This window comes from Heloderma suspectum, chromosome 2, assembly GCF_057233095.1.
Source record: "Heloderma suspectum isolate Gila_16-S chromosome 2, 16-S_ref, whole genome shotgun sequence".
Lineage (NCBI taxonomy): Eukaryota > Metazoa > Chordata > Lepidosauria > Squamata > Helodermatidae > Heloderma > Heloderma suspectum.
Window position 1 is genome coordinate 400,877,096 of NC_139459.1, and position 23,875 is coordinate 400,900,970.

The 23,875-nt window shown below is 43.7% G+C and overlaps 1 protein-coding gene across 1 annotated transcript; it reads right to left on the minus strand.

Annotated features, from left to right (window-relative positions):
- LOC146356635 (vomeronasal type-2 receptor 26-like) lies at window positions 1–23,668 on the minus strand. Its single transcript, XM_084830229.1, has 7 exons — window positions 23,584–23,668; window positions 21,832–22,091; window positions 17,917–18,207; window positions 14,365–15,180; window positions 6,067–6,297; window positions 4,615–4,741; window positions 1–2,409 (listed from the first exon to the last, which is right to left on the minus strand). Exons 1-7 carry the CDS (start codon window positions 23,666–23,668, stop codon window positions 1,499–1,501), a joined length of 2,721 nt encoding a protein of 906 aa, XP_084686355.1. The 3' UTR covers window positions 1–1,498.
- Between the last annotated feature and the right edge of the window lie 207 nt (window positions 23,669–23,875).

The following is a 23,875-nucleotide window of genomic DNA, read 5'->3' on the forward strand; positions in this document are numbered from 1 at the left end:
CAACAGTCTGGCATTTATTAGGATGAACAAAAATGTCACAAACTAGTGAGCAAGCTTTGGAATTGTCCAGAACTCTTCCTCAGGCTGGATTTTAAGAAAAATTGTGATAGGCTGGGGAGGAAGCTGACATCATGTTGATGCCACAAAGTCAAGTGTCAATTTAGTCCTAGTCTTTAAATGGAGGTAGGAAGAGACTGCAGAATTAATAGGAGTAGGCTCAGTTATGCAGGCTTCAGGCTGAGCCATGAGTTATGGGGTCAACAATGCAAATCAAACTTGATACCTCATTTGGGAAAAGATAAAATCCAACAGTTATCCTAACAAAGCCGATTGTGATTCTGCAAGAACATGTTTTTTCAGAATTAGCTTTAAAGGACTTTTGTCTTACTTTTGAGGGACCTCTTGTTCCTTCGATTTTTCTACATTAAAAATGGTTATAACTTATGTTTACTTGTGTTTTGATTCTGTTTCTTTTAGCCCATCATTCCAAGGATTACTATCTACAATTTACAGCTACTTAGTTCCTAAGTTCTTAGTTCCTGGAAACAAAGCCCTATGAAGAGAGACTGAAAGAACTGGGCATGTTTAGCCTTGAGAAGAGAAGACTGAGGGGAGATAGGATAGCACTCTTCAAATACTTGAAAGGTTGTCACAGAGAGGAAGGCCAGGATCTCTTCTCGATCATCTCAGAGTACAGGACACAGAATAATGGGCTCAAGTGACAGGAAGCCAGATTCCAGCTGAACATCAGGAAAAACTTCCTGACTGTTAGAGCAATACAACAATGGAACCAGTGAACTAGGGAGGTAGTGGGCTCTCCCACACTGAAGGAATTCAAGATGAGGCTGGACAGCCATCTGTCAGAGATGCTCTGACTTGGATTCCTGCACTGAGCAGGGGGCTGGACTTGATGGCCTTGTAGGCACTTTCCAACCCTACTATTCTATGATTCTATGATTCTAAGGGGGTGCAAGGTGCTATATAATATGCCCTTTTAGACATCCCCCACAATCATTTTCTACCTCCAAATAACATTTTTTACCCATCCAGATCACATGTCCATATCACCAGGAGACTGATGATACTTCCAAATGGCTGGCTGCTAGAGCTTGTAACTCAGAGTGGAGTTTCAACTGAGTTTCCACACTTCAGGAAGCATTGCATTTTTATATGTGTACAATCTATGTGTATACATTCAGTAGTGGGCAGATAAGGATGTCATTCAATTCATTTAAGCAACCATGTTTTTGAAATTATCCCCTACCCCAAGTGGTCATTTTAAAACCAATCAATTATTTTTTATGAAACCTATGTTTTAAAAACATATGTGATCACTTGTGGATTAATTTTTAGATCAGAAGTGGAGAATCATTAGACCAAGAACCAGCAAATTACCCAGAAATGTAGGATTTCCTGAAGAATAATGGTATATTATCAGAAACAACCATGGTGGGAGGAGGCAGGTTCTTGGCACCCCTAAAAAAGATTTCCATATGAATCAGATACCATCTTTAGTTTTTGTTGTTAGATATTCCTTTGTATTCACATCAGGCCTCAGTATAATAATGTAGCACTTAGGAAGAAAGATGCAGCCCAGCAACCCAGCACTGGAGGCCAAGATGGAGAAGGCCTGCACGGCTACCATGTATTTCCCCTTGGTGCTCAGGTAGGTGGGCACAAAGGACACCCAAACACTGCAAAAGACCAGCATGCTGAAGGTGATCAGCTTGGCTTCATTGAAGGCCCCAGGCAGCTTCCTGGCTAGGAAAGCCACTGTGAAGCAGATTGCAGCAAGGAAGCCCATGTAGCCAAGGGCAGCATAGAACATGGCGACAGACCCTTCGTTGCATTGCAGGATGATTAGTCCTGGCTGTGAGTGCATGTCAGAGTCTGGGAATGGGGGATACACTCCTAGCCAGATGGTGCAGATAACAATTTGGACACTGGAGCAAGAAAGGACAATGGAGTTGGCCAAGCTCTTCCCCAGCCATCTCCTCATCCTGTTTCCTGGCTTTGTGGCCAGGAAGGCCAGCACCACAGTGATTGTTTTGGCCAATAGTGAAGAGATGGCAACTGAGAAGATGATGCTGAAGGCTGTTTGTCGGAGGAGGCAGGTCAATTTCCTTGGCAGGCCAATGAAGAGGAAGGAGGACAGAAAGGAAAGCAGGAGGGAGATGAGGAGAATGTAGGAAAGGTCCCGGTTGTTGGCTTTGACTATTGGGGTTTCAAGGAATTTTATGAAGATTCCTAATACGAAGCCTGTTGTTAATGACAAGAATAGGGCAAAGGAAGCCAGGATGATCCCCAAATATTCTTCATAGGACAGGAAGGTGACATCCTTTGGGATACATTCATCTTGGTCCTTGTTTGGATGCTGATTTGCTGGACAATTGTTGCAATGGTCTGCATCTGCAAAGGACAATAATAATATCACCCATATGCATTTATAACAGTCACTGTTCTTTTACATTCCCTCAAGTCTATTTTTTGAGGTGAGAAGAAATACCCAAGAGCCAGAAGAGCCAAGTGGGGATGGTGGGATGGAGGCATGGGGAACTGACCATTTGTGGTAGAGCAGTGGAAGATGACTTCCTGCTTGGCTTGCAGAATCCCCAGCTTCACTCCTGCACATCTGCACATAAACGGGTGCAGCAAGAGTGGGACGGACGACTGCCCAAGACCTTGAAGATCATCTGCCAGGTGCCATAGGATAGGATTGGGCTGGAGCAAATCACTGTAGAATTGGGTTGTATTCTGCTTTTGATCGGAACAGTAAGTGTGAGGTGAGCCTATGGTAGTGTTTTTCAGGACAGTCATCTTCAGTGATTCATTTTCCCATCACCATCTGCGCCAGGGAAACCTACAGAGGAGTTTCTGTTGATTTTCTGGAGATATATACATACAGATATATATATATATGTATGTATGTGTGTGTATATATATATATATATATATATATATATAGCATAAACAAAGAAAGCCAAACTGTGTGTGTGTGTGTGCGCGCACATATGTGTATTATTATTAACAGTAGTAATAATAGCAAGGCTTTTAACAGTATAACATTTATTGTAATTTTTCTTTTTGTAAAGCAAAAAGTTCCCCTAAATTAAGTTATGTTTCATTAGAAATCAAAAACCTAGTAATGAGGAAATCACTAGATTCTGAACATAGACAAAAATATTATAAAACATTTCTGTCGCTGTCTTTTTTCCTTCTGTTCCCATGTAATCCATTAACTGAGGGTGTGGTCCTATCCGGATGCTCATCAGCCTCTGAATAGAGATGTACGAATCCCTTACCTTGCTCCACTCAGGAGCATCCATGGTGGGGGGGAGGCGATCCGTCCCTCCCCCCAGAAACCTGCCCTGCCACATCCATTCCACGGCAAGGCTACGCCATTTGTGTCCCTACCTTTTGCCGTGATAGGCTACGTAGATATTTAGGTAGCCTATCATGGCTTGGCAGGGACGCAAATGGCAGCCAGGGTAGCAGCCACCATTTGCGGCTGCAGCCTGGCAGTGGCCAGAAGATGACCCAGAGCCACCGGAGCCACTGCCAGAGCCACCACCAGAGCTGGAGCTGCCGCCAGGTAGGCTCCATCCCAGGGGATTCCATGGGATAGCGAGGGAGATTGCCCCATTCCACCATGGACTCTGGGGACTCACTGGAGTCCATGGAAGAATTCTGCAACATTCCTACCTCTGAACTTGGAGGCTGACGGCATCCTATGCAGAGCGGGAGGAGTACTGGAGGCAGTCTTTGCCTCCGCACTTCTCCCGCTCTGTAGGGATGTACGAAAGGCACTTACCTTTCACGGATTATGTTGATGGGGGGGAGGCACTCCGTCCCTCCCCCTGGAATCCTGGACAGGGGGGGAGGCGCTCCATTCCTCCCCCCCCGGAATCCTGGCCGGCCAGCTGTGCTCTGCAGGGATTCTGCAGAGCCACCGGCCAGCTCCGCCAGCAGCCGGACATCTGGCCGCTGGCTAGTAGGGACGCAAATGGCGGCGGCCATAGCCACCGCCGTTTGCGTCCCTGCAGTCAGCCGTAATAGGCTACGTAAATGTTTATGTAGCCTATCACGGCTGACATAAAAAACAAAACAAAAAACAACGCGCGTACGCAAATGGCAGCGGCCATGGCCGCCGCCATTTGCGTACGCGCATTGTTGTTTTTTTAAAAAAAGTCAGACATGATAGGCTACGTAAACATTTACGTAGCCTATCACGTTTTTTTTTTTTTAAACCTAGCCGTGATAGGCTACGTAAATCTTTACGTAGCCTATCATGGTTTGTTTGTTTTTTTTAACTGGAAATGGCAGCGGTGGCAGCCGGTCGGAAGACCTGCCACCGCCGCACCGCCGCTGCCGGAGCCACCGCCGCCAGGAAGATCCGCCCAAGGTAAGTCTCATCCTGGGGTGGGGTCGGGGGGGCAGGCCGTTCCGCCACCGATTTCAGGGGGCCGAATGCGCTGGCATTCGGCCTCCCTGAGATCCGTGGCAGAATTTTCGTACATCCCTATTAAAATGTCTTTAAAAATCCTTCACAGAAAATAGCTGGATGAATCTTTGTCCTCTTTCCCATGGGCTGCCTTCTTCTCTGCAGTCACCCACCTTCCTGAGTGGAGATGGTCCCTTCTGCACAGGGAATACAGTCATAGCAGCAAGCTGGCTTTCCTTTCTGGACCACCTTCATGAATCCAGGGTGGCAGCTTTCCACGCACCTTGAACGGGGCAGGGGCTAAGCATAAAGATAATAGTTTTTAGCTCTTTTAAATTACCTTAACTCATGTTTTTTTAACCACTTGTGTGTGACACCTTGAGTATTTATTAGAGAAAGATGTCTATAATAATAATAATAATAATAATAATATAGTAATATATTAATAATATTGGGCTGCTGAATTTATTTATGACTTCTGCTCTTTTTGGTTGTTCTCTGTAAATGTCTGATTTAATATATATATATATATATATTGGCCTCTGAAGGAGACCCTGAAATAAAAGTGAACAGAAAGGCATTGGGCTTGGAATAAATATTTGTGTTTCCAGCATCCTGAGAAGTCTAGCTTTGCTGTGCATGTACCACAGTATAAGACAGTTTCCTATGTTCCTCTGAACCATTTGAAATTTCCAACCAATCTTGAAAGGCAGTCCCATTTAGAGCACATTAGTTATGAAACTTTAACAGATGGTGAGTACAAGAAATAAAACAAATGGTTTTATGCACAGGTTTGTGCAACCACTTCCATATCAGATTCTTGCCCCTCCTGGCTAATAAAAATTTAAAAACTAGCAGGGAGGGAACAGCCAGCTGAGCTAGGGAGGTGATTAATGCCTCCTTGTGAGAGGGGTGGTCCCAGGCTACCTGAAAGAGGTGGTGGTGAGACGGCTCCTAAAGAAACCATTCCTAGACCTGGAAAACCTTAATAATCATCATAGACTGGTTGAAAGTGTTCAATTCCTGATCAAGGTCCTTGAGCGAGTGGTTGCCAACCAGCTCCAGATGCTCTTGGAGGAGACCGATTATCTGGATCCATTTCAATTGGGGTTCAGGCCTGGTTTTGGCACAGAAACAGCCTTGGTCACCCTGTATGATGACCTTTGTCCAGAGAAACACAGGAGGAGTGTCACTCTGTTGATTCTCCTTGATCTCTTGGTGGCTTTTGATGCCATTGATCATGGTAACCTTCTGGGATGGCTGTCTGAGTTGGGAGTGGGAGGCACTGCATTGCAGTGGTTTCACTCCTACTTGGAGGGTTGGCTCCAGAATGTGGTGCTTGGGGAACACTGCTCAGCCCCATGGATTCTCCAATATGGGGTTGCACAGGGTCCATTTTGTCTCCCAATTTGCTCATAGTTATATGTTGTTGTGTATATTTCCTGTGTGCTTTTATGTAAATGGCTTTTAAACTTTTATGTTGTTTTTCATGTTTTAACCTCTGTACACCACCTAGAGAGCTTTGGCTATGGGGTGGTATAGAAATGTAATAAATGGTAATGGTGATAGTAATAGTAATGGTAATAGTAATAGTGCTGCTGCTGCTGCTAAATTATTTTCCCCACCTTGTTGAGCCGTTGGGGCCACACCATGGCATCCTGGTTGATGGCGAACTTGAGGTCTGCAGAACCCTGTTTTTTTAGGTTACCAAATTTCTCTCTAAGGATGGACATATTGGGAAGCACCAGCCAGTTCACAATATCAAAGTCAGCTGCCAAATCTCCGTTCTCATCTAAATAGGTTCCATCCATGATGGAAATGTTGTAAACCTGGGGGTTCCTCAGGAAAGAGTCGAGCTAGGGGAAAAAAAAAAAAGACCAGCATTTAATAAAGAGTAAAAGACATTTGATATCTTATTTCCTCCCATTTAATCCTTGAATTTCCAGTAACTCAGATCTGGCTCCAGTCCAAAGTGTCTGTGCATGTCTTCTTAACATTCTCAAGGGACCTGGTTTCATTCCTGGATCTCCCCTTTACCTGCTTAATGTTGATGAGCTAAAGCTAAACTACTATTTTCTCTTGTATTTGACATAAACATTAGGTGCAAACCTCTGTTTTTAGGAGAATTCTTTATTAGGGACAATTTGTTCTTTTTTTAACACCAGCCTGGGGTGGGGGGATTTGGGGATGAAAATTGGAGAGAGAGAAGCTTAAATTCCCTCCCTCCAAAATCTCCATGGCCCCAATCTGAATTGGAGCTGTGTGCATTTTCACTCAAGTAAGTAAATTGTGTCGAGCAGAATCTTTAGTTTTAGTTTAGTTTGAGAAGCTAAAGCTAAACTTCTATTTTCTATTCTATTAGACATCATCATCATTATTACTATTACTATTATTATTATTATCCTTTCTAAAAACACAGGGGACTGGGAGGCCCTGGATGGGGGGGGGGATCAGCATTAACCTCCTACAGGGGTTGTCTGCACTTCAAGTTGCATGAGCATCCTCCATGGTTAATGGTGATATGTACATTCACCCCATGTCACTGCATGATGAACAGCTCTAGGGATGGAGTGCTTACCAAGGTTTGGTTTCCTTTGAAAGGAGGTCAGCAGAGGCTTAATGTCATTTTTGTAATATCCGAGTTTATTCACAAATGATCATCAAAACGTAAGAAGAGATTGGAGTTCACAGCAGGTATTCCTCCATAGGGTAGTGCTTGAATTCCAAGGCTTGCAACCTGGAAGAAGGCATGATGGCTTCACAGGCCAGATTTGGAACCTCCTTGTGCCAGATTAGGCCTGCAGGACGTATTTGTTTGTTTAAAACATTCCTTGGCCGCCTTTCAGGGCAGAAGCCCTCCCAAGGTGGCTTACAGCAATACAATACATAAAGAGTTAAAATACTGAAAGTGATAACAAACATAAACACAATAAAGTAGCCATAAAAACAACAATAAAAGCCAAGAATAAAACCGGCAAGAGAAACGACGGCTATAACAGCCAACAAGAGCAGTCCGTTCAGTTTTTATGGTATATAACCATAGGTTCTTACAATTTTGCGACAACAGCAGCAACAAAAAAAAAGAGACAATCACAGGGGAAAAAAATGTTGAACAAGCTACTCAAATCAGTGCATCGTGTGCACAATCTACAGCAACGGTTTTTAGGACTCTTGCTGTAATCTGTTTAGCAACCACTGCAAATAAAGCTACTTGATTAGTTACATAACGGTTCATAGGTACAAGTAGTCTGCACATGCACTCAACCAAAGTTCTATCTGGCATTCCAACCAAGCAAATCTTTTCCTAAGACTGGCATACAATTTGCTACACACACACACACACACACACAGAGAGAGAGAGAGAGAGAGAGAGAGAATAATATCTGCTATTTGTGGAGCCCCACATATACAAAGGCATTGGGATGTAGGAACATTTTTATTCCTCCCATCCAGGTATGCCGAAGGCATAGTCTGGAAGCGTAATTCCATAAATGCCTTGACTCTGAGTGAGTCAAGGAATTAAGATAATTAGAGAAGGATCATTCACGCTTGTTAGGATTGTATCACCTGCTAAATCCTGTTTGCTGAATGGTTCCAGATCTTTATTAGCATCCTGCAAGTATAAGCCATCTCTGACTTTAACCTTAGCCTAACTCGGCTGAAAGGAAGCCAATGAAAGAGAAAAAAATGGGTCCATTTTCCTAAAGGAGATGAAGTCCAGCCCCCCCCCCCCCCGTTCTTCTGTTCTAGATAGCACAGTTTAGCCAAACGGTGTTCAGGCATGTTAATCAGTCTTTTCAGATAGAAAATGGCCTTGTTCATTCTAATGGACATCGATGGTAGCCCCACTTTAGCACAAAGGAGAGCAGCTGAGGTGCAAGGAGGAAGGGCTAGAATACTTCTTAGACATTTATTTATTTATTTATTTATTTATTTATTAAATTTATTAATCGCCCATCTGACTGGTCACCCAGCCACTCTGGGCGATGTACAACCCACTATAAAACAATTTAAAACAATAAAATTTTACCATAAACATTTTTTTAAAAATACCCTAATATTCTGTAATTATATTATATTATATAATATATTCTAATTATATTCTGTATAACCTCCAGATAGTTATTTTGCCCAGCCTCCCAAATTTCTGCACCATGCAGAATTTGTGCTAAAATCTTCTGCTCAAATATTTTCAGTGCTGGGAACGCCAACTGGCCTCCCTTAGTTTTAAAAAGGTAGAACAACCTTTCGCTAATCTAGAAGCAGCCAAGGTAATAGTCTGTTTATGTGCCTTCCAGGATAGATTCTCTGAGAAATGTATACCCAAATACTTGTATAATGAGCATTGTGCAATACAATTATTATCATCCAGGAACCATGTATGTCTTTGGGGTCTTTTGGCAAACATCATGATTTTAGTTTTATCCTAATTGGATTTAAGAAATCCAGTTCTACAATAAGTTCCCAGCTTTTTTAATAATCTCTAATAAACTGATAGGGGTTTATTGACTGGGGTTTGTTTTGCCACCTTTTTTGAAAATAGGGAACACAATGCTGTTTTTCCATCCTTGGGGCGTCCAACCTAAAGAGTTAATAAAGGACAACAGTCTTGCTAGAATAGGTGCCCACCTATCTGAATTTGCTTTAAATAATTCTGGCAGCATTATATTCTCACCTGGGAAGTTACCACTGAGAAATCTTTTTTTTTTCTTCAGCTGTTACACGGGGCATTCTGGGGTATCTTTCAAAGACTCTAACTTCTCCTCTGCAGAAGGCCTCTCTTCTTCTAACTCACCAAAGATGGGTTGAAAATTATCAACCTGCAGTAGGGGTGAAATGTGGGCTTCATACTTCTCTGAGACCTGATGAAACCATCTCCCAAACATATGTGTTTGCTGTTTTTCTGGAGAGAAGCCAATCCCATTTTTTTGCCAAATACTTAAGAGTATTCCAACTTCTTTGTGTTTAGAAGATTTTTATATAGACATTGTTTCTCAGTGATAGCTAAAACTGCCTGTTCGGTTTTGGAATCCCTTCCTTCCTTTTAAACCTACCTAGTTCTTTCCTCGCATTCCTACACTCATGATTGAACCCGGAGGCTCCTGAAATATAGCTGTTCTGTTCCTAGATTTGAAGGTTTTAACCAAATGAGACTTCAAGCTACTTATAATACTAACATGGGCATTTCCAATGACTCCATGATTTATTTATTTTTAAATGCTGTAAGCTGGATCAGATGTGGGTTATTTAGAAGTTGATGGATTTCTTATTCCAAAGACTCAGACCATTTGAGTCTCCTCTGTCCAATTCTCAAGCCATCCAAGATGCCCTGCTCTTGGTGGGGTTTGTTCCATGCTTTGTTTGATAGAGACAAGACTAATGGCATGGGATCACTCTCAGCTCGCTCCCTAATTAGAAACTTTACCACATGAGGCAATAATGTAGTTGACATAAAGAAATAGTCTACCATGCTTCCACCTTTGGAGCTGAGAAACATAAAGTATCTGTTAGATTTATCAAAATAACTTCCACATAAACCCAGTAACTGATGTTTATAGATAATCTTTAGTTGCTCCCAACCAGGAGAATGTAAGTTCTCATCCAGTGGGCCCAGAGGAAAAATATCCTCCATGTAGGTGGAAGTTGGACTGCTTTCATAATTTAATCCTACATGTATACGAGCATTAAAATCTCCACATATTAGAAGACTGGTGCCAGGGTAGGATAATAAGATAGTTTCCAGAAGACTACCTAGTCTATTCCATAATGACAGCTCTACTGGAGGAATGTAAACATTTATACAAATGATCTTTTTGCCTTTCCAGTTGTGGATCATCAAAGTCTGGATGAACTGACTATGTTATTAGTGCCAAGTCTTCCACTACAGCCTTCAAACTGAGAGATAACAGAAGTATCAAACCACCTCTGCCTCCCCCCACTTTTTTTTTTTTTTTTTTTTGAGATTTAGAGGCTGGTTTATCATACATGATAAACCCTGGAAGATGTAAATTGGTATTCACTAAATGCTGCAGTACATGTAGACAAATTATGTCATAACCCTTTAAGAATGTGAAAAAGTTTTCACCCATCAATTTGTTTGCCCACCCTGCAATATTCCATGATAGAAAATGAAACTGATCTGCAGACTTCTCATTCTCCAGTCATATCTGTTCCTTCACCCCATCCCTTCCCACCTACAGAGACTGTTCCATAATCCAATAATGATCTAGAAATTGGCAATAGTTTTACAAACAAAATTCCGGCCAGTGGGGCACAGCTAAGAGATACCTTTCTGGACTGGGAGGAACATGCTGAGGAAACCTGGGACCCTCTAAAGGAGGAGGATGGCCCAGTATATGATTTCTCTATTCTTAATTTATCATCTGCAGACTTAGACTTAGTTATACTGGATGAATCAAAGGAGGATCCAACAGGAGAGCTCACCCTCCCATTACAAGCTGCAGTGGTGTGGGATGTAAGAAAGGAAGCCAGTTGTCAAGATGAGATGGATGCACTGAGTCAAAGTGTATTTAGTTCATTTGGGGACTCTTGGACTCCAGTCTCTTCCTCAGGTACAGAATCTTGCATTTCTATTTATAACTGGCCTCTTAAAAAATCAAATGGCAGTGAAGGATTTATTAGCCCAAATTGGAAATGTCTGGGAAGGCAAAGGTGATGTAAAATGCTCTTGCCTGTGTCCCTGTGGCTCAAAAGAATATAAAGGCAGAGTACAATTGACATTCACTAGTCAGGTGCATTGTCAGCTTTTTTTGGACTCTGCTGTATAAATTCAAAGATAGGGAAATCACCTTTAAATGGTGTAAGTCTCAAAATACCAATTTTGAGTATATTCAATTATTTTAAAAATCTGCCTGTTTAAGACCAGAGCTAAGGCTATCTCATGTTGTCTCACAGTCCACAAAGCCAGGGAATGGGAAGTTAAGGCTGTTGCCTGAACAGACATGCCCGTGCCCCGTGGTCCAGGATGATGTTGTGCAATGTCACAAATTGCGCTTTCTTACAACTTGCATACAGGACCAGGACAAGGTGGGACATCTTTGCTGGTCCCAGACACTCCATCTTCCCCATCTGGATTTGGGCTTGAAAGACCAAGGAGAGGTGTGGATGCATTGAGGGTAAGTTGTTGTCACAAACTGTGTTTGCTTACATCATCACTGATCACAAGGCACATCAGTTAAGGGGCTTCTTCACACAGAGCTGATATCGTGAGCTCAAGATTGGGTACTCACAGACGTTTGTGGGTCTTCTAAACAATACCATCAACACCACAAGTCTCCATTGCCCACTTCCCTGGAAACTGAGGTCTGAATAAGAGCGGAAGCCCCTGCAAGTTCTCCCCTCCCAGGACTGGGGTGCAGGAGGATCGCAATATTGTTTTATGTTACAATTTGAGGTTTTAATTCTTGTGAACCACCCAGAGAACTTCAGCTATTGGGCGGTATAGAAATGAATAACTAAAGAAATAAATGGAAGGTGAGTTGTAAGCAAGCACAATTTGTGACAAGATCATCACTGATCACAGAGCACGCCAGTGAAGGCGTCAGTCTTGGCTTCCAGTGCTGTGGAGCAGGTTGCCTCCTGCAGTTTATGAGGTTGATCCCACAATTGAAAAGCATGGAGAAAGTTGGACTTTTCTCTCGGAAGCACTTATGAAGAGCTTCACTTGCTGTGTACTTCTGTAATTGCGCTAAAATCAGCAGCACCATCGAGTGGCTGTAAAATTAAACATATAACTCACGGAGGATTTATCAAGAAAAAGCAACAAAGACAAGCAGCACGTGTCAGCTTGTGTGAGGAGCCAATCCTGATCTCATGAAAAACCAGGAAGCAGAAGCCCTGATGACTTGGGTCTGGTGTGGTGAAGCTCCAGGTGTCCACCTTAGCTTCCATTTTCCTGGCTTGGTGGAGCTTGGGCAAACGTGAGAGAACCTGAACTCTGGTCATAAACTGGAAGGTTTTCATATCATTGAATGTCCCTGGTTTTCAAAAAAGGGCATTTCTTCCCAAGGTATTTGAATCTGCTTCCTTTAACACTTTTATTACGAGTAGCCAAAAGTCACAACCTAGGAATCCAGCTTTTGAGAAATTGAGAGCCAGTGTGGTGTAGTGGCTAGAGTGTTGGACTGGGAGTAGGGAGATCTGGGTTCTAGTCCCCACTCAGCCATGGATGCTTTTTGTGTGACCTTGGGCCAGTCACAGACTCTCAGCCCAACCCACCTCGCAGGGTTGTTGCTGTGAGGATAAAATGGAAAGGAGGAGGTTTGTGGATGCCACCTTGAGTTCAGTGGAGGAAAAAAAAGCAGAATATAAATGCAATAAATAAATAAATATTCGGAAGACTTCTTTGTGCTGAGTTAAAAGGAGTATCTAGTGCTGTTCATTGGAAACCCCTCCTACAATTCATAATGAAGGGTGTAGATTCCAAATGAAGGCTGAAATGATATTCTGACGTTCTAGACAGTCGAGAATTTAGTTTCTTTTCCCCACTCCTCCTTCCACCATCTTAACAGTAGCAGCCAACAACATAAAGGGTCTTCTTCCCACACTGTCTTTAAGACCAGATGCCCCTCCTATCAATATAAACTTTTCATTCACCAGTGTCCATTTCATGCACTTTACTACAGATCCTTTAAAGTATTAGCACTGTCAAAATAGTGTTTCAAGAGCTGTGCAGTATTTCCAACTTATGGAATGATTCTGAAACACACACACACATTATTAGCTGAGTAATTATGTGTAAATGAATAGATATGTCCCTCTATGTTCAGAAAGGATTACTTCTGAGTAATCCTGTGCAGAATTCCAGCACACCCTATCCCTGTTCATCAGTAATCTAGCTATTAGTGAGAGTGATTTTTTCAGGCTTCAAAATTACCTCACTCTTATCTCAGTTGACAGTTTCCTTCTACCCTTCCCCAGTTGTCAGAATGCTGACAGGAACATTGGAATTCCTCTCAAAACACTGGAATGTACTGGCAGCATTCTAGCTTCAGACTGAAACTGAGCATGCCCAAAAAACTACCAGCAGTTAATGCCATAGGCTTTCATAGGGCAGGACATGGGAGAACCTTGTTTTGCAACTCACCTTAACTAAAAGGGGCACTCCCATTCTCCATTAATTAAAACTATTTGTTCGATTGGCATGAAATATAATTACAAGTTAATAAGAGTAATTTGGCCAGATTTCAGAAATACCTGATGAAGAATGTAAATATTATACTTTTGCTATGTGCTTCTGAGGCATTTGAATTTCTTGCCTCAGGCATCACCAAATTGTACAAACTGATAAAAAATGTATCCAGGATAAAATAATAATCTGCTGTATATAAAAACATATACAAGAACCACTGCTATATAGAGTGTTTTTGTGTTTGTTTGTTTTTAAAGAAAGATAAGTTGAATACAGAGAAATGGAGCAAAGTGCCAGTTGGCACAGTATTAAAGGAAACGTGGATTCAAGCAAAGGCCCATCGATTCCTGCTCCTGCTTATACAGACCCCCACAAGAGGGAGCTTGGTGGAGGATGGAGGTGCCAGAGTGGAGTCAGGGAGGGTGTGAAAGGAGCAACCAAGTGAGAAGGAAGGAAGGATCAGACAGAGCCAGCAAGATGGCCGACTCCAGTGGAGGAGTGGAGGGAATGGGTCACTGCAGACACAGAGAAGATTGGCCGGCACTGGGGGCTAGGACCAGATGGGCTGTGATGTCTGAAGCCAGTGTGAGGGGGCAAAGAGGGGGAAGTGCACAGAGAGTTCCCCAAACAGGCTTGCTCCATAAATGCACACCATTTCACCTCACCACTATGCTGGGCATTTTCTCAGAGTCTAATCCTAAAACAATTATTCTGGAATGGTACAATTGATCGTTGTGTTCAGCAGGGATATCTGTAATAGGAAAGGAACTACCTGCCATGGCTGTAGCCTTCGAACATCCAGCCAGCCTCCACCCTCCCCCACCATCCCCTTGGATCTGGATGAATAAGCAGCATCCAAGGCACGGGCCACAGCCTGGACAGTGTTGTAAATGATGTAGCTGTCTCGAGACAGGATTCTCTCCATGTCCTCTTGGGGCGGGGCCTCCAGGTTTTCATTCTGTATGAATCTTGCCCAGTCTTTCACAGAGAATGCATGCTTTGTATAGGAACCCTTAAACAATTTCATCAGAAAATCCAAGGTATAAGAGGAAAAATGTGGCACATCATAATATATGGGCCTTCTATTTGTCTGAATTAAGAAGGAAAAAATACCATGGTTGTGCTCTGAGGGTAGAGAATTAATTTTCAACTCCATGGTGATGTCCCACAAAGCTGTTGTGATCCAGACTTTTCCTGGAATGGGTTCTATATCAAAGTCAATGTATTGTTGTACAGTGAATATCCCATCTGAGAAGGACCTAGTTTCTGCACAATAAACATATGCATTAACTAGTCTCCACTGGCTGTATGAAACAAGATGGAACTCCATTTGGTTCGTATTCAGTCCTGTGATGCTTTGCGTGAAAACAACACAAACACTGTTCCTGATGAGCTCAGGGATCAAGGTCCTCAGAAACCTCTCTCCATTGTCGGTGTCTGCAGCAAAGAGACCTATCCACGTCCATCTGAAATGCAGGAGCAGTTGGACAATCCCCCAATACTGGGTTTGGTCTTTGGGGACCATCGGATAGAAAAAAGGCAGCTGAGTTTTATCATTCAGAACATGAGAAATAATAGTATAACTGATCTGGGAAGGAAAGGAAGAAATTAATATTATATTTTGTTTTGGATAAAAGCTCAAATATTTGTTACCCCAAAATTATTAATGACTGGAGAGATACAGGCCATGATGATGGAGGGAGGTGTCCCATATATTGCAAGGGGGATCCTTTGCCTGGGAGAGTGCTTCTCTACTCAAGCTGTGCCTACACATGATTGTACCTCTTTCCATGGGGCCTCATGTTAGTGGACAAATGCAAAATGGGCAAGTATCTATAACTCGCCAATTCTTCATCCAACATTTTTGAAATAATGCCTCAAGGTAGATTCTTTGTCCATTTCATGATGATGGAACAGGTTATCTTAATTTTATGATGGATACAACTTTGAGGCCTCATTATGACAGAACACTCAAAAACTAAGATATCCCCACGTAAGACTCCCTGAGTCCCCCGCTTTCTCCATTCTCAGCCATAAGCATATATATGGCTTATATATATGCCTATAAGCATATATGGCATGCCTATGACAGGAGGGGCCACTGCAGCCCTTGCAAGCAACAGCGTGTGAGCAATGTACACATTGTTACAGGGGGAAACCTATGCATTATGCCAGCCATTCAGTGGCCCGGCCAGCCATGCCAAAGGTTTTGTTTTGTTTTTAAATCCTCTTGTGCTTACTGTGAGGTCTGCCCCTCCATTTACCCAGGCTTTCCCCTATCGTGCGTCCATGTCTTTGATAATAAGCCTCAGCAATGGGACGTCACTGTCAAATCAGCTGAACCCACTGACTTAGCTAACCTTTTGCCCACCCGCAATTCATGCCACACATGTCAAACTTATCCCTGTCACTGTTATTTCCAACTTGGGAAGTGGTTGCTGGCTATTATGTGCTCATGCAAAAGGGAGCGTCAATGAAGACCATGCTGGCACATAGATTTGACTCAGACAAATAAATAGGGATGGCGGAGAAATCCGCCATGGACTCCAATGAGGCTAGATTCTTTAGAATCCACCCCCCCCCCGGAGTCCGTGGCGGAACAGACTACCCCCCCCACCACCCTCTGAAATCCCCCCGGGATGGACCCTACCTGGCGGCAGCTGCTGCTCCGAGTCACTGTCTTAATTCCGCAGCCATCTGCTGCCAGTCTGCAGAACGAAATGGCGGCTGGTGTAGCTGCCGCCATTTGCGTCCCTGCATTAGCCGTGATAGGCTATGTATATATTTATGTAGCCTATCATGGAAAGAGCAAGGATGCAAATGGTGTAGCAGGATTCTGGGGGAAGGGACGGATCTCCCCCCCACCACCAGAGGACACTGCTACCCAGAACAGTGAGTGGGGTTTGTACACCCCTACAAATAAAATGGAAGTTTATTATTTACAAGATTTTTTTCCCATAGTTGTTGGTGTTATTATTATTTACACAGATGTTGTTATTTAGCCTAAGCCCACCTCACTACCTTCTACATCCTCACCCTACCCATCTAAGATGGTACTCCACCCATGTCCCAAAACCCACTGATAAAAACAACAATACATGCGCAATAACTCTCCTTAGACCTCACTAACTCCCCCCCTCTCCCCCAGGTAGAACAAACAAACAAACAGCCAATCAAACAAGCCCCATCCTCCCCACAGTTTATTTATTTTATTATTTGTTTAACCCTTTCTCACTTGTTAACCTTTTCTCACTTGTACATACATTTCCTGCAAAACTAAATTAATTAATGTTAATACTATAAAACAGTTTAACATGACAAGCTGGTGACAGAGACATAGAGGAACATAAGAAGAGCCATGCTAGTTCAGACCAAAGATCCATCTAGTCCAGCTTTTTGTCCACACAGTGGCAAACCAAATGCCACAATGGGAAATCCACAAGTAGAAAATGAATGCAAAAACACCCTCCCACCCATGTTCCCCAGCAACTGGTGTACATAGGCTCACTGTCTCTGGTACTGAAGGTGCCATATATCCATCAGGACTAGAAGACACTTGCAGTTGCATCCCCCTTGAATTTGTCTACTCCAAGTTTAAAGCCATCTAAGTTGGTGGCCATCATCCCTACATCTGGTAGAAGTGAGTTCCACAGTTTAACTATGCATGTATTGTGTGAAAAAGTACTTTCCTTTCGAAGGCCAGCCCTGCTCCATATTGGCCAAGCAATCCCCCTTGCCCCCCCTCCCTTCTCACATTTTAAGTCAGATGAAAGGAAGATGCCTGAGGCTGAAATCCTAAACACGTAAACCTGTGCAGTGCATTCCTTTGCAGGTTTACTCAAAAGTAATCCCTACTGAGTTCCATAGGACTTACTACTATGTTAATGTTGGTGCTGGTGGCACCAAAGTTGGTGGGGCTGTGAATCCATTCCGGGTTTCAGGCAGAACCAGGCAGAACCCTCAAGGAGCTTCCAAGGTGCTGAACCCTATCTCCAAAATAGGTTTGGACCCTTGGATAGCACCTTTAGAGTTCTAGCTGGTTCTGACTGAAACCTGGCATGGATTTGAAGGCCCAACACAATCAGAGCTACCAGCCTCCACCTACATTAACCGAGGAGTAAATCTTATTGAACTCAATAGGAATTACTTTTGAGTAAGCCTGCAAAGGAATGCATTGCACAGGTGATCAGAGAGTTGAGGTTGTTTTAAACCTCTCTCAGATAACTTGCAACATTCTTAAAAACTATGCCTTGAGTCTCACTGAGGACATCCAGAAGTGGAATTAGACACAGCCTGCAGATGGCCCAGCCATCTCTATCCTCACCTGTGGGACCTTGTAGATGCCCAACATGGTTGAGATCTGCATGGAGATGTCAAAAGCAGATTCTTCGAGAACAAGCAACGGGTGATTGTGTCTTCCACACTTGTAGTTTGGAACATCTGCATGCCCAGTAGAGAGCAGGCTTAATAAGGAATCAGCAGTCATTCTTGCATCAAAATAGGTGTCATAGAGGTTGTAGCCCAGCGTGATGTTGGGTAAGAGCCTGGGATTCTGGTTGATCTCATGAATGGCAAACAAGAAGGACAGGATCTTCCAGGACTTTCTGGCAAAATGCTTGGGAAAATATTCAATGGAAGTAACATATTCAGATCTTGCTTCTTTGGCCCCAAAGAAGAAAAAGCAAAAACAAATCCACATCTCCACCACTAATAAATCTAATTATACCACATTCTGACTAATTTTAAAAGCAGACACTGCAAATTATGAAACTAGGTATGTTACATATTTGTTCTGATCAGCCAAAGGCATAGAAAAGTTTCCTCAAAATCTGACCTCTCTGGGGAAGAAAGAAAACTGGACAAGAACCTTTCTCTAGGCATCCTACAACAAATATGAGGCTTCAAGGACACAACAATTAGACTCTGCTGTGTATTTTGTAAGGAGATGGCACAGAGCGAAACACTGGTCAGTTGTGCTTTTCCCTTTCTGAAAACCGGTCTGCCCTGTAGCAGTCACCTGGGCATCAACTCCCCATTCGTCATATATATTTAATTAACTATAAGGAAGGCTGAGCGCCGAAGAATTGATGCTTTCGAACTGTGGTGCTGGAGAAGACTCTTACGAGTCCCCTGGACTGCAAGGAGGTCAAATCAGTCAATCCTAAAGGAAATCAACCCTGACTGCTCACTGGAAGGACAGATACTGAAGCTGAAGCTCCAATATTTTGGCCACCTAATGCGAAGAGAAAACTCTCTGGAAAAGACCCTGATGCTGGGAAAGACTGAAGGCAAAAGGAGAAGGGGACGGCAGAGGATGAGATGGCTAGATAGCATCACGGATGCAATGAATATGAACTTGAGCACGCTCCGGGAGAGAGCGCAGGACAGGAAGGCCTGGCGTGCTATGGTCCATGGGGTCACGAAGAGTCGGACACGACTGAACGACTGAACAACAACAACATCAACTAGGCTAATTGGTTTATAATAGCTGGCCTTGGTATTTACATCATTTTTTAATGTATGGGAATGACTACACTTGAGTCCCACCCTTTGGGAAACATCCCTGTTTTATTTATGTATGTAAATACTTTTGCAAGGATAGGGGCCCACCAAGATGGGTAGGACTTCAACAGTTCTGGGGGAATCACTTTCCACAACCCTGGAATTTAGTCCACTGCAGTGGCAGCACCAGACTTTGAGGGGCCTTAGGGCAAGAAGCCCTAAGTGTCCCACCTCCTCACTACTTTCACCACTGCCCATAGTTTGCCTTCTTCCTCTGTGCCCAGATTCTGTTGCCCCCCATTTTCCTTCTAATTGGTCCAGACAACGATGTGCTCTTCTCCTTTTTCACTAATGTCAACACCAAAACACTCTGGCCTTGGAGCTCCCTGTTGATCTTTCAAGCCTCCCCATCTACGCACTTCCTTCCAACACCACTGCATTTGCTCTACTCCACCCACCCATCCAGCACTCTCACATTTCCAAATCCCCAGTTTCTCCATGGTTCAAATCATCCCAAGCTGAAACGGCTTTCCTTTCTCCAGCTTTTCTCTCTTCCTCCCGCCCCCACTCTTCCCTCCTTGATAAGATATATACTTTATTGCTTAAGGCCATAGGCCACCACAATGTACATTTAAAAGAGAGAGAGAGAGGGAAACAACAACAACAGTACAGTACAGTCACATATTTGTATATACATAAATTCACACATCCAACAGAATCATCCCCACTAGGCTGTTTGGGCTTTGGCACGTATTTTCCTTGCTGCCAAGGCAAATTTTGCTACCTAGACTGGGCAGTGGTGAAAGCATCAGTGCCAGAAAGAAGGACACATCTCTGTTCTAAAGGTGTTCTATTTAGGAGGCTCTGGGAAATAATGGCAAGAAATTTATGCCTAGGATGGCCATAGAGAGGACATCGTAGTAAGTAATGAGAGACATCCTCAACCTCCCCAGACCCGCAGATACAGAGTCTCTGATGGACTGGGGTATTGTCAAATCTTCCCTCCAGAAAGGAAGAAGCCTTCTTCTCCATGTTCAGCTATAGACAAATTCTTTTCTAGAAAGGCACCCACAAACACCATTTTTGGGCTGGCATTTCCCTCCCCATTCACAGGCAACTTTTCATTTAGATGTTCTTCTTGAATTAAATCTGTGATCTTTAAAGTGCCACATTTCCATCAACCCTCTTTGAACACACACACACACACACACACACACTATTAGTGTCCCATTGCACCCTTACTATTGATTTTTAAATGCTTATCTTTTAATCTTCCTGTCAATGTCCTTCTGATGCATGATTCTATTTCCTCTGAGGTCTGATTTTAATTCATTTTAAATTCTCCTTTAATAAAACAAAGAATTGCTTTCAAAGACCCTTTGACTCTCTCAGCATTTGGGGCATCAGGTTTTCCTAAGCAGAGGTCAACGCCCACAGGTCCCTGATGTATGTGGTTGGTTTACATGTATGTAATCTGTACGCATCTGTGTAAGTTAAATCATATTTCTTAATGTTCCTCTCTTACCATGCTCTTGCACTTGGATGGCGTAAGTGAAGAGGCAGAAAAAGCAAAGACAAGGGGGAAGAGGAAGAGGACAAGTGGGCTTTGAGGACCGACAGTGGCCAACTACTGGGGTTACTTACCACAGGCTGCAGATCAAGTGCAGATCAAGTCGTTACCACAGGATGTAGTGATGGCCACCAATTCGGATGGCTGTAAAAGGGGGTTAGAGAAACTCCTGGAGGACAAGGCTATCAATGGCTACTAGTCCTGATGGCTACATGCTACCTCCAGTACTAGAGGCAGTGAGCCTAAGTACACCAGTTGCTGGGGAACATGGGTGGGAGTGTGCTGTTGCACTCGTGTCTTGCTTGTGGGTTCCTGGTCAGCAGCTGTCTGGCCACTATGTGAACAGAATCCTGGACTAGATGGACCCTTGGTCTGATTCAGCAGGGCTCTTCTTATGTTCTTATGTTCTTAAGAGAAGTGATAACAACGCCCACCTCCTCCCAGCACTCTCTCTCTCTCTCTCTCTCTCTCTCTTACACACACACACACACACACACACACCAGCCCATCACAGGCAGAAGCCAAAGTCACACATCCTCTAGTTTGTAATACTTTGTCTGAATGATCTCTCAAGGATCTCCCCAACTCTGTGAGACTGACTGTGAAAAGAGATTGTTAGAATGTGGCAAACCGAATGGAGAAGTTTAGCCTGGCAGATTCCCTACCGTGATGGAGATTGGCTGAATGGTGGCTGTCCTCGGTTGGAGGTGGCCCTAGAAAGGTTTGTCTGGAGTGGGGCTCACTTCTCTCCCCCACTCCCTGAGAAATGTGCTAACTGAGTCTGAGGTGAGATGAATAGAAGCAAGCTAACTGTGCCTGTGCAGAGCTTTCTGCAGGAATCCTGCAGGACTAGGGTGTTCTCTGAGTTATCTGGTGTGGAGGAGGAATCTGTTGCAATACTGATGCTGTGGGCCCTCCACGTATGCTCATCGTGTATATGGGTGTGGATAAACCTTAATGCCACAGAATGGGTATCGGTCTGCAATGACTTCCCTCAAAGGAACCCACTCTGACCCCGAGGAAGAGCTGGAACCCCTGAACCTTCCTACCACTCAAAAATGTCTGGCACATGCATGTAACGGTACATTACTACACTGTTCATATTACACTGGGCTCATGGAATCAGTATCGAGTGAAGTACCAGGAACTCCGGCACCACTTACTTACTTGCCCATCAAGGAGGCTTCTAAGGGGAGGCTGGTCAAAAATGTCTGCCTTTGAAAAAACTGGAAGTGTTGTAGGGATGACCCCGCTGATGAGGTGGTCTCCTGGCCTGTAAAAGCTCCATGGGTCAAACGTATGCCTCTTAAAAGTCAAGGTGCATTTGGCCTTGAGCCCCCCTCCCATTGCCTGTGCGAGCAACAGCAGCAACGAGGCCAGAATCATTTGTGCTATGCCTGGCACAGCCCCCACCTTGCTGCTCTCAACTAATAAGAGGAATTAGAAGAAGCCAGACCCCCCACCCTTGCAAGACGGAGGCTTCCGTGGCTTTCCCAGTACAGATGGAGCCCAACCAGCCCGGGCTGCACCTCTGAAGGGGAGGGTAAGAAGTCAACCTCACACCCACACCATCCCCCTCACCTGCAATGAACTTCCTCCCAGCAGGCTCTCAGTGGCACAGGAGATATTTATGTGCCAGTGTTTTGGCCCCTGGGTGCAAGACATAACTTCATGTTGCTCATGCTTCTGATATTTTCCTCAAAGGCAATCTTGGAAGGAAGGAAAAAAAGAAAGAAAAAAGAAAGAAAGAAAGAAAGAAAGAAAGAAAGAAAGAAAGAAAGAAAACACCCTGGGGCTTTGGCAGGAAGAAGAAATCATAATTGTTTTGTTAATTATAACAAGAAGGGACATCAACACTGCCACATCTTGAACTGTCTCCACGCAGCTTCGTGCACAGCTGGAGAAAACATGTTTGCAAAGACTCTCCAGTGTAGCTCCCTGCTCTGACATGGATTATCGAGGAGGCAGTCAAACCTGTATAATCTTCCATTAAAAACAAAACAAAAAGCGAAAACACTGACAGAAGAGCCAGAATCAGGATTTCTTTTTAGGATGTATTTGAGGGCTCTGGACAGGACTAATGGGGCCAATATGACTACAAACCTTCCTTAATAAATTAGAAAGGGCTGCCTTCCCCAACCTGGTGCTCTCCAGATGTGTTGGACTACAACTCCCATCATTCCCAGCCAGCATGGGTAATGGTCATGCTGGCTTGGACTGATGGTGTGAGGTTTGAATTTCAGTTTATACCCAGGACCCCTCAGTTGATCAGGCTGAGGAGCTTGGGATCTTTTGAGGTGGAGATAGGACACACACAACCAATGTAGGTGAAAGGAAAAGGAGATTGATTTATTGACAATCAAGAAACAAACAATAGCTGAGCCTCCCCAGAGAGTTGCAAACTATCTGAAGCTTAAGAGGCAGTGCCCCTCATAGTTACAAACTTAGTTACCAGTCGAACTATATGCTCCTTGGTTACGACTTAGTTACCCAAACTTAGTTACCAGTACCTCACATAACGATATACTTCTTGGTCACAACTTAGTTACCCAAACATGGTTGCCAGGACTTCAAAGAACTACACACTCCTTGATCACAACCTAGTTACCCACAGATGGTGCCTTAAATGACTAAATATACAGTTATTCCCTGTTCGTTACACAGCTTCCCTGCACCCAGCTCAAGCCATAACCTGCTGTCTGTATGAAAACCTCCAAAAAGTGAGTGTGAGAGTGCAAAGATAACTGTGCCTTATCTGTGCCCTGAAAGGTGAAAACCTATTCCATGAATTCCACCCAACACATACTCACCACAACTGCCAAGCACTTGGCCAGAGCACTTGCCCATGACCCGTGGATCGAGGGTATTGTTGTTTGTGCACATGCAATGATCCAGATGCAACCATGCCCCCCTGAACACCAGCAGACTCAGGGGTTTTATCCTCTTTTCTTTCCTTGGGGCCTAAGGCATCACAGAGGGGTTCGATGTGTTCTCCGTTGACCATGTCTCAAATTCCAAGATCGATGGTTGTTTCCTGATAGACTGACACATTCTTCTGATTCTCCAACACCTCTCAGGGTTGTTTCCCTGCTCATAAAGTACTGTCCTTTGGTATTATCTGCTGGTGCCCCTCTTCATTGGCTCATCTCCATCTTTTGAAACTGATACTTTGGCAATCTTCAGCACATACCAAAGCACTCCCATTAGGCCT